The sequence below is a fragment of the Tamandua tetradactyla genome, chromosome 1 (genome assembly GCF_023851605.1).
Source record: "Tamandua tetradactyla isolate mTamTet1 chromosome 1, mTamTet1.pri, whole genome shotgun sequence".
Lineage (NCBI taxonomy): Eukaryota > Metazoa > Chordata > Mammalia > Pilosa > Myrmecophagidae > Tamandua > Tamandua tetradactyla.
The window spans coordinates 105,165,702-105,183,183 of NC_135327.1; the positions used below are offsets into that span (position 1 = coordinate 105,165,702).

General features: G+C 36.8%; 1 protein-coding gene across 11 annotated transcripts in view; it reads right to left on the reverse strand.

The window, feature by feature from the left end:
* The window catches only part of HDAC9 (histone deacetylase 9), a 970,134-nt gene that overhangs the window by 166,795 nt on the left and 785,857 nt on the right, over positions 1–17,482 (reverse strand). For all 11 annotated transcript variants that reach the window (XM_077122309.1, XM_077122321.1, XM_077122307.1 and 8 more), the window contains one exon: positions 19–74. In XM_077122309.1, the coding sequence (XP_076978424.1) occupies positions 19–74 (56 nt within the window). The remainder of the gene's footprint in view (positions 1–18; positions 75–17,482) is intronic.

Genomic DNA, 17,482 nt, shown 5'->3' on the forward strand with positions numbered 1-17,482 from the left:
ACAGTCCCCAGTACTTACATGGCTGTGGATTCTTCAGCGTGATGGCCTGGGGGCCTCACAACAGCAAATCCATTCTGTAAGAATGAGACAGGTTTTCAATGATCAGATATGGGGGGAACTGCTTAGATTTCCATGTACTGCAAAGCAGCAGGCGCATACAGAAAGAAGCACAGTCTATTCCTGGCTTCTGAGCTTACTTTCTATTGCCTCCATTACCGTTTCACAGAATGAATAGAAAAGTACATATGATTACATTTTCTCCCACCATGTCTCAGAAAGAAGGCTCCCACAGAGACTGGGGAAGAACAGAGATTTGGGAGCTGTACCTAGCTGGCAAACAAGCACAATTCATTTTCATGAACAACTTATGTTCTGATATCAACATCACACAGAGGGGGGAAGAAATTCCCTCCTAGTGCAGATTTGGGTCAAAGTTTGGAAAGACCAGGGAAGATCCAAAGTGAAAATTCTTCAGCTGGGTCTCCTCAAAGGTTATTTCCACTCCAATGTCAGTAAAATGATAAATTTACACTCACACACTCACATACATAGAAAAGAAACCCCAGAAAGGTGAAAAAGAGAACAATGGAAAGCCCATATTTCTTCCAGTCTATAAATTTAGCTTGGATGACTGCCAAGACTTGCAACTTTATTGGATTCCCTAAGTCAATTTCTAGCCTATGTTCTGGAATTTTATAAAGAATTCCAGGACTGAGTAGCAATCAGATCTATCCATGATCAAGGAATGCCTTAGCCTCTAGATTACTTGGAATGCATCACAGAAAGCTGAAGTAACTCCAGCATAGAGACAGGGAAACTATAAATCCTTATAGAGCCATCATGCTCAGAAAAGTAGGGCTGCTTAAAGTGAAAAAAAATCATTTGTCAGATGGTTCACACCACCTTTCACTGAACTATGACTAGAGGCACATGCCCAAAAGAGAATGTTTCTTGAGCATACAATCTTAAACCCTGAAAATAATTTTAGTTTGTCTGAGAGATGCTTGTTCCAAATCTTTCACTGTAACAAAGATATTATTGAGAAAGAGAAAAATCGATCACCTAGGGCTTTATACACAAAATTTTCCAGTATGTTATGGTAATTAACACGATAATTAATTTGCTATATATTTTGGAGAGCACATACATAATGACAATCCTGGAAGTAAATTAGAACTCAAATAATACAATATCAAGAACAAACCTAGAAATCATGATAAACATATTTCCTTGTTCCTGATCTTCAGATACTTACTGTCTCCCTGGAGATAAAATAGCAAATATGAAAGAAACTCTCAATGCACAACACAAAACAATAGAGACTGAAACATTAAGACTTTGGAATGAGACTATAAATGCTACAGCAATCCTGAGAATGGAGAGTTCAGTAAAGATTAGGATAGATACAAAATATTTCATTGGGAAAACAATAGTTAGGGTAAAAATAATAAATATAGCTTGAGGCAATATAATTAACATGCAAATAACTTATAATTAGATTAAAAATTTTAAAGAATGCTTATAATTTGAATAAAAATTAGTATAAGTAAAGGGCATGGCTAGACAAGCCAAAGAAGAAAATAAACAGTGACCAATAACGACAAGAAGAAAATGCTCAAATTCATCTGTAATAATTTCACTCAAATTAAAAATCCAAATGAGAAGTAATTTTCACCTAGAAAATTGAAATTAAAAAAGATAATGTGTGCCAATAATGAAGTAGTGCCTTACACACTGTCAAATGTTGCTTGTAGGGGGATAATTTATAATACTTTCCTGGAAAATAATTTGCATCTACAAATCCCAGAGCCTTTAAAAAATGTCATACCCTTTGAACTAGTAACTCAACTTAAAAGACTGCTGCCATAAAGGTATTATTAACTGTGCAGACAAGAATTTACATTAAAATAATCAGATTTATTTATAATAAAAATGGGGACTACCTAAATTATCTAATATTAGGAGGATGAATAAATGAATGTTGGTACATCATTTTGTATGATTTAATGAATATCATACAGTTATTAAAATTTTGTTATGATGATTTAGTGAAATGAGGAAGACATTAAGTATTAACATTAAAATAATACACACAGTGTGATACCTCTTAGTGATGGCATTATGGATTGTTTTATTTTTACTTGATAATTTCAAATATTTTCCAAATGATTTTAGAACAAATGAATTATTTCATAGTGAACATATATAAAAGAAAGAGTTGAGAGGGAATTGTAAACTGGGCCTTCCAGGAAGACTTCTACTCAGATGGAGAAAAGACAGAAAGGATGTCTGGGCAAGGTGGACAGCAGGAGCAATGGCTCAGAAGAGAGGATTTTACAAAGTATTAGGTGGAGGGAGTCAATCTGACCAGAGTTCTCGTAAAAAAACAAAACATATATACAATTAAGTAGCTAGACTACAAAGGACAAAGAAAGCCAAAGAGAACTTGAATTCCCTATTCCAATTCTTTCAAAATAGAGCCGAATTCCTTGAACAAAGGGTCTTCCTCTCACTTTATAATCTCTGGCAATAACCTTTCCCCTCCACCATTCTGCTGCAATGCTTCTGAAGCGGTCTGATCAGTGGCTGAAAATCTTCCTGCCAACATCAACGATGCTTCTCAGTCATCGCAATCGATCCAAACCTTCCACCGTCCCCTCAGCGGGGATGAACTCCCCACATTTTCCCGTCTGGTCTGAGTGCTCTCCTTTCTTTAGCCGACGTCTGGCAAGCCTGCTTTCCCACAATCTTCTCAGGTAGTAGCTGTTTCCTCTCTCACACCTCACAAACCTGCCAACATCAGAAGGAGTTGGTATTCCTGTTTGTCCCTGCTGCTTCCAGAGCATAAAGCCCACTGCACCCACATCCCATAATACTCTCGTAAAAAATGGATTAGATCACCAAGAAAGAGGGAAGATGGGGGTGGGGGAAGATAATTGAGACCAAGTTCTAGGCACTTGAGCTCACTAGAGGGGCATTATTCTAATAAGAATGTGTCTTACCAGCTGTATTCTGGATCGTCCCCTCCTGCTTCCCCACTCTCACTTACTCTTTTCTTTGTAACATATTGCAATACTAACATATTAAACTCATATTAAAATTTACCCCCTACAACCATTTCATTGAGACTTAAGTTCAGTTTCCTGCCATTTTGAAATTATCCCATTTATCCCTCTCGCTGTCATACTTAATTTCTTGCCCGTTTAATGCCAAAATTCTTGAAAAGATGGTCTAACTTGCTGTCTCCTTTTCCTCACCTCTGCCTCAATCATCAAGCTTCTCTGATTTATCTTGCACTTCCATTCTGCCACTAAGGTCACCAATGATCTCACTGTCACCAAATCCAATGACATGTTTATATGCTCAAGCTACTCAGCCCCTCATTAGATTTATTCATTTTTTATTTTTTGGCATGGGCAGGCACCACCTGGGAATCAATCCCGGGTCTCTGGCATGGCAGGCAAGAATTCTGCCACTGTGCCACTGTTGCATCACCCTAGCTTTATTTTTTAAAGCAGTTTTATTGAGCTATATTTGCATACGATATAATCCATCCAAAGTACGCAACCAATGGCTTTTAGTATATTCACAGAGTTGTGCATTCATCACCACAATTTTAAAACAGCTTCATTACTTCAAAAAGGAAAACCCCATACTCCTTAGCAGCCACCTCTCAATCCCTCTATCCTTCCCCATTCCTACATAATCACTCATCTATTTCTGTCTTATAGATTTCATTATATTTACATTTTAGATAAGTGGAACTGGAAAATATGTAGTACATTGTGTCTGGCTTCTTTCACTTAGTATGATGTGTTTTATTATTATTATTATCATTTTTTTGGGGGGGGTGCATGGTCTGGTAATCGAACCTGGGTCTCCCGCATGAAAGGTGAGCATTCTACCACTGAACCACCTGTGTACCCTATTATTATTATTATTTTTAATTAGAGAAGTAGGAGGGTTACAGAAAAGTCATGTAAAAACTACAACTTTCCATGAAATGTTGAAAGAATATTAAAATAGTATTATTAACTATAGTCCATAGTTTACATGAGGTATATTTTTCCCCATATACTCCCCTATTATTAACACCTTGTATTAAAGTGTTAATACATTTATTATAATTCATGAAAGAATTTTCTTATGCTTGTACTATTAACCTCAGTCCATAATCCACAACAGGGTTCACTGTGTTATACGGTCCCACGTTCTATCTTCTAACTTTCCTTCTAGTAATATACATGACCCAAAGTTCCCCTTTCAACCACATTCACAAATATATTTTAGTGCTGTTAATTACACTCAATGTATGTGTTACCATCATCATCATACATTTCCAAACCTTTACAATCAACCTACATAGAAATTCTGTACAAATTAAGCATCAATCAATTCTCTACCCCCAGTCTATCCCCCGGTAACCTACATTCTAGATTCTAACTCTATGAATTTGCTTATTATAATTAGTTTATATCAGTGATGAGATCACACAAATTTGTGCTTTTGTGCCTGGCTTATTTCACTCAGTATAATGTCCTCAAGGTTCATCCATGTTGCCACATGTATCAAGACTTCGTTCCTTTTTACAGCTGAATAAAATTCCATCATATGTAAAAATCACATTTTGTTTATCCATTCATCAGCTAATGGACAACTTGGGTTGTTTCCATCATTTGGCAATTATGAATAAAGCTGATCTGAACATGGTGTGAAAATATGTGTGCAAATTCTTACAGTTCTTCTGGATATATATCTAGTAGCCTTGGGTCATATCGTAATTATTGAGTTTCCTGAGGAATTGCCAAACTGTCTGCTACAGTGGCTACACCATTTTACATTCCTACCAGCAATGAATGAGTGTTTCTATTTCTCCACATCTTATCTAACACAGGTAATTTTTATTTTTAATATTAGCCATTCTAGTGGATGTGAAGCGATATCTCATTGTGCTTTTATTCGCATTACCCTAACAACTAATGATGTTCAGCATCTTCACATGAGGTTATGGTCATTTGCATATCCTTTTCGGATAAATGTGTATTCAAGTCTTTTGCCCATTATTTAATTGGGCTACTTGTCTTTTTGGATATTAAACCTTTATCGTGTATGTGGTTTCAAAATATTTTCTCCCAATGAGTGGGCTGTCTTTTCAGTTTTGTAACAAAGCCCTTTCATGCACAAAAGTTTTTAATTTTGTGGAGGTTCCATTTATCTGTTTTTCCTTTTTTTCTTTCTGCTCTGCATGCAAAGTCTAAGAAACTATCTCCTAACAAAAGATCCTGAAGATACTTCCCTACATTTTCTTCTAGGAGTTTTGTAGTCCTGGCTGTTACATTTAGGTCTTTAATCCATTTCAAGTTAATTTTGTATATGGTGTGAGATAGAGGTCTTCTTTAATTTTTTGCATATGGATATCCAGTTGCCCCAGTACCTTTCATTGAAAAGACCATTCTTTCCCAATTGAGTGGACTTGGCAGACTTCTCAAAAATCACTTGGCCATAGGTGTGAGGGTCTATTTCTAATATATCTATTCTTGATGCTGTTTGATTAGTTTTGACACAAGCTTTAAATCAGGAAGCATGAGCCCTCCAAATATGATCTTCTTTTTCAAGATGTTTTGACTACTTGAGACTACATACCCTTCCAATAAATTTGATAACTGGCTTTCCCATTTCTGCAAAGTAGAAATTTTGTTAAGGTATTATACTCTCCTTTTCAATATTTTGGAAGAGTTTGAGCAGAGTTGATATTAATTCTTCTTAGAATGGTTGGTGGAATTCACTTGTGAAGACATCTGTGGTAGTTAGATTTAGTTGTCAACTTGGCCAGGTGAAAGCACCTAGTTCTGTTGCTGTGGACATGAGCCAATGGTAGGTGAATCTCATCTGTCGCTAATTACATCCGCAGTCGGCTAGGAGGCGTGTCTGCTGTTTTGAGTGACGTTTAACTTAATTGGCTTGTGCTTAAATGAGAGAACGCAATGTAGCACAGTCTAGCAGCTCAGCATTCCTCATCACAGCACTTGCAGCTCAGCCCAGGCCTTTGGAGAAGTCACCCCGGGGAAAGTTGTTGGAACCCAGGGGCCTGGAGAGAAGACCAGCAGAGACCATCCTGTGCCTTCCACGTAAGAAAAGAGCCTCAGTGGAAAGTTAGCTGCCTTTCCTCTGAAGAACCAACAAAATAAATCCCCTTTTATTAAAAGCCAATCCGTCTCTGGTGTGTTGCATTCCAGCAGCTAGCAAACCAGAACAACATCTGACCCTGGTTTTTTCTTCTCTGGGAGGTTTTGATGACTGATTCAATTTCTTTGCTTTCCTGTAGGGTTGATATTTTGTGATTTACTGATTACTGATCAGTGATTATTGATCCTTTTCTCCTTTCTGTTTCTGGTTTTAAATAATTTCTTTGGGTTTACCTTGGGGTTTATATTTTACAACTTTTATATCTATAACCTACTAATTTGAAAAGATATCAACTTAGCTTCAATAGCATACAAGTTCTTTGCTCCCATATCTTTCTGTTTCCTCTCTTTACGTTGTTTTTGCCTCATTTTATCACTTAATATTTTGTACTTTTTTCTATTCCTTTTTCTATCTGCTCTTCTGATTGTATTTCAATTATCCTGACTTCTAGTTCATGAATTCTTTCTTCTACCCATTCAGATCTCTTATCTGCCTTTATTTTTAATCTCTACAAGTGTGCCTTTCACCCTCATATTTATGTTTCTTTTTATACTTTTAAATTCTTTTTTATGCTTCCACATTGTCATCTTAATATCCTTTATTGCTTGATCCATATTTTCCTTCATCTCCTTGCATTGGTTTAGGTGATTTGAAGACCTTTGACTAGTTGTTCCAATATCTGAGTCTCTTTTGATGTTTTAATTTGTTCCCCTGACTGAGCCATATCTTGGTTTTTAATCTTTTGATGATTTCTAGGCATCTGATTATCTTGTTGAGCTAACTCTGAAGGTCTGTTTCTTCCTCTTGTCTAAGGTCTAATTGTTGCTTGACTTTGTGTTAATGCTCTTCTTTGATGCCTGTCTAACTTATTCTAGACTTTTAGAGCAACCTGGGCTTAAGTGTCCAGATTTCCTTAGCTATTCTTCCTCTGATACTTGCCCTGGATATGCTGTATAATTTTTAATACTGCTTTTTTTTTTCTTCCAATTGTTCACCTCCAGGTGAGAGTTTCCTTTACTCTGTTCCTTCTCTAGGACCTTGAAATGTTCTGCTTCTTTCTATACAGACGTTTCTCCCCAGCTCCTATGATTTGTTTAAATTCTCTCCCTCATTCAGCGCCCTGTTTTATTACAATTTTCAGTTCTGGGACCTCCCTATCATACAGAAGTTCAGTTTAAGCTTTCCCACCTTTATTGTTATGTGAGGCTTTACTGCCTCTGCTTTCTTCTCTGTTAGGGCATCCTGCCCTGGGAAGCAGATGGGGTGAATACAGAAGGGTGGGTCACTTCAGAAAAATCAGTTTTGCCTTTTGGTGTAGAACTGATGAAACTGGATTGAATGAGCACAAAACAGTTCTTACCAGTCTATCTATTGTTTGTTCCTTTTTTTTGTTCTGGGGGCCTTTTGTATGCAGCACTCCTCAGGTTCTTGTGTTCCACCCTGGGTCTCTGTGGACATGGGTCCCTGTGTCTGGATATGTGTAGAGTTGCTCTTTGAGTTGCTCTACCATCTTGGTCTTTGGTGGAAGGGGCTTGAGCCATATTGCCTCTATGCAACACCCAAGCTGCAGTGGACCAAATGAGGGGGAGGAAATTGGGAACTGATTGGTGTCCAGGATGGAATTCTCCACCTGAGATTTTTCTGTTTCTTTGATTCAGCAATTGTGGATCCTTCTCCAATATCTACTGTCTTCCAGAGTTCTAAACAAGTCAGATTTGTTCTTTTATACACTAAATCTCTGGAGAGGCTTTTTGGGGGGATGTCTTACATCACCATGTTGATGACATCACTCCTAGATATAGGTTTTGATTTAACATATACACAGCAGGCCCACTCTTAGGTATTTACCTAGAAATGCTTATCCTGCAGATCTATTCCATATGATATTTCTCCTTTAGATGTATTCCCATATGTGTATACGACACATGCATAGGTTATTCATTTTGGCATTCAGCCATTTCAGATCTCCAGAGTTCAAAGAGCCTCAAGAACAAATTATTTCTAAAAAGCAATGCACATATTTCAGAGTTACTTAAAACTATTTAGACAAATGGAAAATGATTGTGGGACATAAAACCACCAAAAAAAAAAAAAAAATCCCCTCTTTGGCTTTTGATGCTATTGGCCCCATCTTCCTTTATTAAATTCTCTTTTCTTTTGGCTTCTATGACTTTGTACTCCCCTGGATTTTGTACTAGCTCTCTTTGTACCTTCTACTCAGTCTTCCTGAAAGCTTGTACTCTTCAGCCTTCTCACTAAATATTGAAATTACTCAAGATCCAGTCTCAGGCCTCTCCTCTCCTCACTCTACATTTACTTCCTGGGCAATGCCACCCAGTATCAGGAATTCAGCCAATATGAATCATCAGATAATTCATAAATTTCTATTTCTAGGATCAATTTTCCTCTCAACATCAGGCAAAAAATATCAGCCCACCTACTGAATATCTTCCCTTGGATATATCAAGGCTACTTCAAACTCAATATGTCCAAGATCAAACTCCTGATCTTCTTCCAGCCCTCACTACATAAGCAACAATACCATGACTCACCCTATGGCTCTTGTCAGGGGCCAATGAATCATCCATAATAGCTCCCTTCTGGAGAAGCCTTGCACATGAGTAATGGCCATCTCCCAGCATTCACCCTCATCCCCTCTTATATACTGTGTACAAATGTTTCAATGCGTTTTCATTCTGCAGCCCAGGAGAGATGTTAGGTTTAATGGAGCTACTTGGGTACAACTTTAAGACTGAATATGCCCTTCCAGCTTCTTATCAGAGCAGGAACTCTCAGTGGGAGGGCTCCCTTCCCATGGGTTGTATAAATAAACACCATGGCCATGATGGTGTGCAAAGTGGCCCTCCACTAACACTTACCCAAGCAGTTTGGCTTCTCCAAGAGACCAACCTCAATGGGAACTCTTCTCAGTTCTTTTGGACCCTTTGTGCTGTGTAAGTAAAAAACCAACCATTTGCTGAAAGTTTCTGTTGTGCCTGAGCCTGTGTTCTAAAGATCACTCAAATCTATGTTATTTTCTCTGATCTGTTCCTTGAATATTTCACCTTTTGACATTCTGCCTCTCTCTCTCTGTCATATCACCCCGCCTATAATTATTCTTAGTGTAGCTTTCCCAGTCTTCCAAAGCAGTATTTCTGCAGTTATTTCAACCTGCTTCTCTCTCTTCAAATCTCCATTAACTCCTACTCATTTTTAACTCCTTTCTGGTAGCATTGTTTCTTATTGCATTAAAAAAAAATAGAAGCAATTAGAATAGAACTTTCACATCTTTCTACCAAAAAACCTACCAATCTACACCCACCAGTCCCTGACCCTATTTAAGGGGTATTAATTCACCTGTGCACTTAATCCTCTGCTGTAATCCATTCAAGGACATTCAACCTACACTTTCACCCTCTTTCTCTAATGTCATCAATATTTTCCTATATTCTATTATTGTCACTTGAGTAAAAAAAACATGTTTATATTTGCCCTCAATAAAAACAAAATAAAATGAATAAAATGGCAAATACTATTGTTATACTATATATATAAAATATATATTGCATTTAATATAAAACAATATAAATAATAATACATAACACAATTGAAGTTTCACACTCATTTAATCTTAACATCCATGAGGTAAATAATATCTCCATTTCAAAAATGATGAAACTGAGGCACAGAAAGATGTAAAAACTTACTGAAGGCTCACAGCCAGTAATTGGCAGTGCTGGGATTCCATTTCAGACAAACTGACGCTTACACACAAACATTTAAGACTGACTATCCTTGCTGGAACTTTTGGGTATCTGTGTGATACCTGAGTTAAAGTTCTACAGCTCTGAGAGTCAGCATTACTCCAAACAACAACTATTAAAGAAGCTGAAAAAGAAATCAGACTTCAATTAGAGATATGAATGAAATGGACCTGGTTAGAACTAAAGGAAATCAGAATACAAGGTGATATTGTCTGTATTTTAAATTTTCAACTTTTGTTTGAGACCAAAGGAAGAGATGTTTATTTGGTCCAAAATTTAAATTTTCTGTAGCACACTAATTTAACCTCTTTGGTCAGTTTATTTAAACAACATAATTACAAGGAACCTAGAATAGGGAATGAGATTTTGCTATTTTGTACAGGTTAGTATAACAATACTCTGATACATTTCAGAGTATTTGGGGCAACAAATAAAAAAGTATTTATAAAGTCCCCTTGGGGACTGGGAAATAATGTGGAACTATTAAACTCCCCCATCTGGGGAATTTCTCTCAAGGAATTAGGGACTCTCAATTTAATAAGTCAAGCCCTCAACCTTGAGGTTCACCCTTACAAAACATATTTCTGAAATGATGAAGCTAAGCCTGCTTATAATTATGCCTAGGCATCTTTTTTGTTGGAGAGAGCATTAGCCTCTAAGAGAGGCTATAGCTGATCAACGAAACTCACTACCCACCCCACCCACCCCCACCCCCACCCCCGCTCTTCATGGAACATGACTCCCAGGGGTGTAAGTCACCCTGGCAATGCTGGACATGTTGGCCCTGGCATCGTGGGATAGAGAATGCCTTCTTGACCAAAATGGGGAAAGAAAAGAAATAAAGTTTCAGTGGCTAAGCGTTTTCAAACAGAGTCAAGAAGTCATTCTGGAGGTTGCTGTCATGCAAGTTTCTGCCAGATATTGCAAAATGCCACAGTACGCCATGCCCCCACCAACAGTTATTCCTGAAAACCCTGGAGAATGCCCTGGACTCCATCTAAAACTCTATAAAAGTTTTTCACAATGAGTTTATTATTTCAGAAACTTAAAAGTCTCAAGATTGTTCCTATGCTAGATAAGCCCTGAAACCCAATGGTACCAGTCTCTCCGAGAACATCAACCAGCTTCATTCTTCTACCCCAAAAAGTCAACACCCCTTTTAAGTTGGTCATTTCCCATATATCCCTGAAGACTGAGAGAATGATCAAATGAAAGGTGGGAAGTCTGAGAAATTAGGTTCTAACAAATGATTATGACTACTGACATTACATAGATATTACTTCTTAGTCTCTAGTGTATTCGAATAGCTAGAAGGAAATATCTTAAATTGTTGAATTGTAATCCGTAGTCTTGATCTTTGAAAATGGTTGTATAATTACATAGCTTTTATCATGTAAACATGTGATTGTAAAACCCTTGTGACTGACACTCCCTTTACCAGTGTATGGATAGATGAGTCATAAAATAAAGACAAAAATATAATAAGGTGGGGGAGTGGAATGGGACGTTATGAGTGTTCTTTTTATCTCTCTTTTTTTTTGAGGGTAATGTTCTAAAATTGACTGTGGTGATGAATGAAAACTGTGTGATGATACGGTAAGACTGACTGATTACTTTGGATGGATTTTATGGTGTGTAAATATATCTCAATAGCATTGCATTAACAAAAACATCCACTTTGCATGATCTAACCTCTGCCTGCCTCATTTACCACTGTTCACCTTGCTGTCTTCACTCCAGCTTCATTGGCCTCCTTTTGCTTCCTCCAGTCATTAGCCTTTGTACGAGCTACTTGTTCTATGTGGAATATCCTTCACTTGCCCACCCCACTCTCTTTGCCTCAATGATGTCTTGTTAACTTCATATTACTGCTCCAGCCCCATCCTCACCATCCCCAAGTCGTTGCAGGCCTACATTAGTGTCTTAGTTTTGCATGAACTTCCATCACAAAACCCAACAATGTGCAGGCTTAAACAAGATGCATTTATTGGCTCATGGTATAAAATGCCAGAAGTGTAACCTCTTCAAGCAATATAGGGCAGGCCTAAGCACTTCACTGGAAGCACTTTACAGTTTAATTATTTGACTCCACCCATAGTGAGGTGACCAAAGCTTAAATTCTGCTAGATAAATTAAATGTATTGCCATGGTAATGATGGGTACTGAAAATTCAAAAAGCATAATGCAATGTTTTAATTTCGATTCTTACAAACATTAAGATGGTTTTATGGATGGCAAATAGGTATATTTCCATTTCTCTAACATCCCTTGGCCAAGTAAGTAGTTAGTGGATAGTAAGAGCCACTACTCATTCCAGCCTCTACAGCGTAATTTAGGTTTCAGGAATCACGGAAAATTAAGAGCCTAATCAGATTAATGAGAGTGATGTAGAAAATGAAGAACACATTGTGTATCAGAATCTGCCAAAAGGTAAAAAAACCCAAAGCAGAAAAGCAAAGCCTATTTATGCAAACTTTCAAAAATTTTAAGCAATGAACTAGAGCTTAAATTAACACTACCTGTAATACCCAGTAGTTCTGTTTGTCACTTGTTAATTTTGATCTATTTGCTGAAATGAAAGTGTAACTGAAGTGCAAAGAATAAAAAGTCTATACTATTATAAACTGGCAACAAGAGATGAGATTATGTTTTTCATTAGAAATATTTGATCAAATATTAGATTTTTACTTAATTTTTAGTTTTAACTCTACTTTGGGAAGCTAGAAGAACAAAATCAAAGAAATTCCTTCTCCTCAGAAAATGTTTTAAATGACTACCTACTGTCCAAATATTAATGGAGTATTTCAATTTGACAGATTGGGAATCTGCTTTCTAAATTTCTCTTTCCGTGCATTGCTAATTTAGAGTTCAATAATTACTTCCTAATGCCTAATTATTGGCCCTAAAATATTTTTAAATGTACTTAAGTATCAATCCTTAGTGAAAAAAATATGTATCAAAATCCACAGAAAACCTCTACAGTATGTTTCCAAGTCCAGATGTGATGGTTGAGTTATTATTTTCAAGAATCTACTGAATTGGAAATTTTTATGCAATGTTTAATGTGCTTGGAATATTTTACTGGGAGCCCAAAATCAGCTACCCAAGCAGATTCACACTGATGCACTCTCAGTTTTGAAAATGGCTTCAAGTTCTAACCCTTTACCTATATATAAGTTGATATTTTTAAAGAAGTATAGTTGGTGATCTCATAATCTACTTTGATAGCCAATGATAAATATAATGATTAAATATGTCTGTGCATAGGCTATTTGCCTCTGATAGAACCTACGATTTACATGGCTCCATTAGGATGGCATGACTTTCCTCCCAACGAATGTGTTTGCTCATATGCAATGCCTTTTCACAACATCTCCAACTAACCTGCCATGTGTACAAGTCTTTTACCAAGTGGTAGATTATAAGAGTAATGAAAATAAAGCCTGTATTAGTTAGTTCAATACATTTTAAGTAATGATTTACGGTAATAAACTTCTTGTCCTTTATGCTAATTTACACAGAGACCAAGAAGCAGACACGGAGTTATTAGGGAAATCACAGATACCTGCTTAGCAGCCATCTCCCAGCCCTCAACTACCTCCACCTCTCTGGGGAGGTCATGAACACACACAAAGTGGCTATCTCCCCACTTCCATTACCCCTCCCTCTTTTCTATTATGTGCCATTCCACAACCTGTGGGAGGAGTCACATCTAAGGAAAAGGTCCAGCCAGACCTTAAGCTTAGAAACTGGGAACAAGCAACCACAAACGCTAATCAGAACAGAAATTCTCAGTGGCAGGGCCCACTCCTCTGGAGATGGATAAAAACCACACTCAGCCAGTATCTAGTGGTCTCCCTTCCACCTGAACTGGGGCCTGAGGAACTGCCCTCTACTGACTTCAACCCCAAGTAGTTTTGGCCACCATGGGGGGCCAGCCATGATGGGACTACTTCCCTTCCCTTTTGGAATCTGTGTGGTGTGACAGAGATCAGTTGCCCTTTCTGAACTCTTTATACTGAGCAAGTAATAAAGGGTTCAGTTGCTGAAAGTTTCTGCTGTGCCCTGAACCTGTGATCCCACAACGTACTGCTGTAGCAACTTGCTCCACAACAGTAAAGATGCAATGGTTCTGAAAGACATCATTAGATAGCAGGTCCCAAAATTTCATTAGCACTGAAATTTTGCCTTCAATAATTTTTGCTTGAGGTAATTGTGCTGTCTGTCCAATCTTGGAAATCTTTAGTTAGGGTTTTGTTTTTGTTTTTTAAGGGATAATGATATTTATTGTAACAGGATTTAAAATATAAGTAACAATTTATTATTAGCTTATTTTTGCTATATTAAGTTTATAAATATTTTCTGTCCTCTATTCAGGTACCTGAATGTTTTGCTTTTGAATAAGGTAAAAACATCAATCAAAATTCTCGAGCAGCGTGTGGAACAGCTATGATAGTTCATTTGAACTCAGTTCAACTCTGCACCCCCATCCAAAATGGTGCTGGTAGCACTCAACACAATTATTGAGATTTAATTCTTTCAGCTAAAGAAACTGAAAATTGCTCAATGGAAATGGTTCACTGTGTTTCTGCTGATATCACTGAATGTTAAGATACTCAGGTAAGATTAGGCATAAGAGTAGAATGATTATTGCCTTCCCCTTCTTTCAGTCTCTGGTAATGAATTTGAGGACTTCGATAACCAGACTCATTTTAGGAACAGAGGAAGGAAAACAGATTTTCTCCCTTCCTGCCTCACTAACCCCACTTCTGTTTATTTGTAAGGACTTGTGCAACCGTGGGCTCAGATACCACTTTTCAGGCACTGATCAGGCACAGCAGTGTTGCTAATGAGCTGCTTAACAGGCTGCAATCTTGTCCTGACCACTATGAATGAGATAGAGCTTATCGTTATTCAACGGGCCTTAAACCAGATCCCATTCACAGTTCCTATTCAGTAGTAATTTGGGATTCTTGATGCATTCTAAGTGTCTTCCTCTTCAGATACACCAATCTCTGATTAAAAATTGTTCTGCATGCTATCAAGTGTGGCAGCAATGATGTAAAAGTGGAATATTTCCTTTCCCAGTTTTAATTTCTTAGAATTAAACCATATTTGTAAGTAAAAAGAAATGCATTACGTCTGCTTAAGATTGTAGATAACTGTCTTGCACTACCATGTCAGCTTATGTGAGAAAGAGAGAGGGGAACAAGTTAAATCATATTAAGGGATCTACCACTGACAAATATCAGACTTTATCCACTTGTGTGCAATTCTATAAGCCTTTAAGAAATACCTTGTTGTTAACTATATATTTAATAAAATGAAATCTAGTTTTGTGGTGCTTTCTGAAAGGAAGGAACTGAAAAGGAACATAAGCATAAAACACTAAACTGCAAAATATTCGAACACTCAACAAATAGCTGTCTCCTAATGAATACCTGAACTATTTATACAATTTTGACATTCGTGTTAATAAATCAAGACATTTTTTGTGTTTGCCTTTAATTGCAGTTCACCAGTATGAAACATATTTTGGAATACGCTAATATATTCCCTAACACTTGTTCACCTCAGCTCAAAAAGGGCCTTCTAAAAAGACAGTTTGCTTTAGTAATGATGCTATTAATCTATAGCCTCTGAGGAAAGGGAGTTTCACAAAGAAAATTTGTCTCTCATAGACTAGAATCTGCGAAGTTAAGGGAGGTAGGGATATTTGCCAAAAAAACAATAAGGGACATATGGGAATACCATTCTGTTTCTTTGAATGAGCTCAAGGGAGCCAGGAAAACAGGAGCCCGACATTAGCAGTTTAACTGAATAGTGGACTCCAAGGCATATGCACAGTTGCCAGCCCTGCTCCCTGAAGAATCCGGAAGGAAGGAGCTCGATGACAGCCTTGGAAAACAGTTCTTAGGAAGCCTGGCATCTGTAGCCCATAATGCCTACAGCCTTGAGCCTGTGGCTACAGACAGTATTGAACGCATTTATGAAAAACCAGGGCTCATGGCAGAAAGGAAAGATGGTATTTTAAGCTGTTTATAATACATATAATTTAAGTTGAGCCCTGTATGAAAGTAATAACAATGGATCCACTATGAAGTTTTTATTGTGAGGGAGAATATCTTCAGGATGTGGGTCTTGGTAAGGCAATAATAACCCACTGAAAGCAATTTGTTTATCAATCAGTGGTTTCAGTTGACACAAGGCTCAATAATTCAATTGGCTGAACTTTTTGAAACATTACTCGTTTTTGGACCACACTGACCAGAAAAATCAGGTATTTTTCATCAGTACGAAAAATTCAGAAAAAAAAAGGAATTAGAGGAAAAGAGTTTTTGTTTTTATTTATTTTTTTAAGAACTTGAAACTTAAGACAGATGACTGTATTCCCCTGTGAAAAAATAGCACAAAATAACAGAAAACATCAAGACCTGATCAAAGATGATATGGGGAGGGGGGGGAATCATATCAACAAATGTCCCATGGTAAAATTTTCTTAGACACTACATTCATATTTTACTATAGTAGATTATAGTCCATCAACAGTAGTTCTAATATTCTCGGTGGCTTTCAGCACATACATAAATTTATTCAATTAGATACATGAAATTTTAAAAACTTTAAGAGTAACTCTTAGCAATGTGCATTTTATAACTATTATCTAAATGTCTAGGCTTTAGGGGTAGATTAACTTTCGTCATATTCTTCTTAACCTGTAATGGTAAATTTTCTTCTTGCATTACATTTTAATCCTTGACAGTCTCACACACTTTCATAATAATAGCTACCAACATATAAATTTGATCAACTCCATCAAAACAGAATAAAATTTGAATAAAAATTTCAAACAAAGTAAATTAAGTAGCTTTATGTATATAATAGCATCACCTAAAAAGAACACCAAATCAATTGACCCGACTTTTTATTTTACAACCAATTTACGTTTATATATGTGTAAGTGTGTATTTATAAAATTCACCGCTGCATACAATTACAATGTTCTGTGTTCCCCAAGTGTGTATGATATGTACAATTCAGGCACTGGTATGAAAAAAGCAAAGCAATGTCTTTTGCAGAAATTGAAATAAAAAAAGCAAAGAAACTTCTGCATTATCTATAAACCATTAGGTATCAAATTTAATATTATCAAAGTAAAAGAACATAAATTATATGGAATGTTTTTTTAATTTTATACCCTTTGTGAGTTTATACTATTATAGACTGATGTGAAAATATTGTGATCGAAAACCGTGTAAATAAATGTTAAATTTGAGACTGGCAATTTATTTCAGGAAGCATTCTTTCCCAATCAAGTTATTTTTTAAAATGTCATCAGGACTTCGGTTAGAAGTGTAAAATCAGTGCTGGAGAATAAGAAAAAAACCTCAGTAAAGATTAGAGGGGAAAGGATGTAAATATTTAGGGTCTGAAGTAACATGCAGCAACTCTTAGTTGTTAGTAAAAGCTAAAGCACATATAAGTAATGAAATCAGAACAGTACAAAGCCAAGAGTCAGATGGAAAGGATAG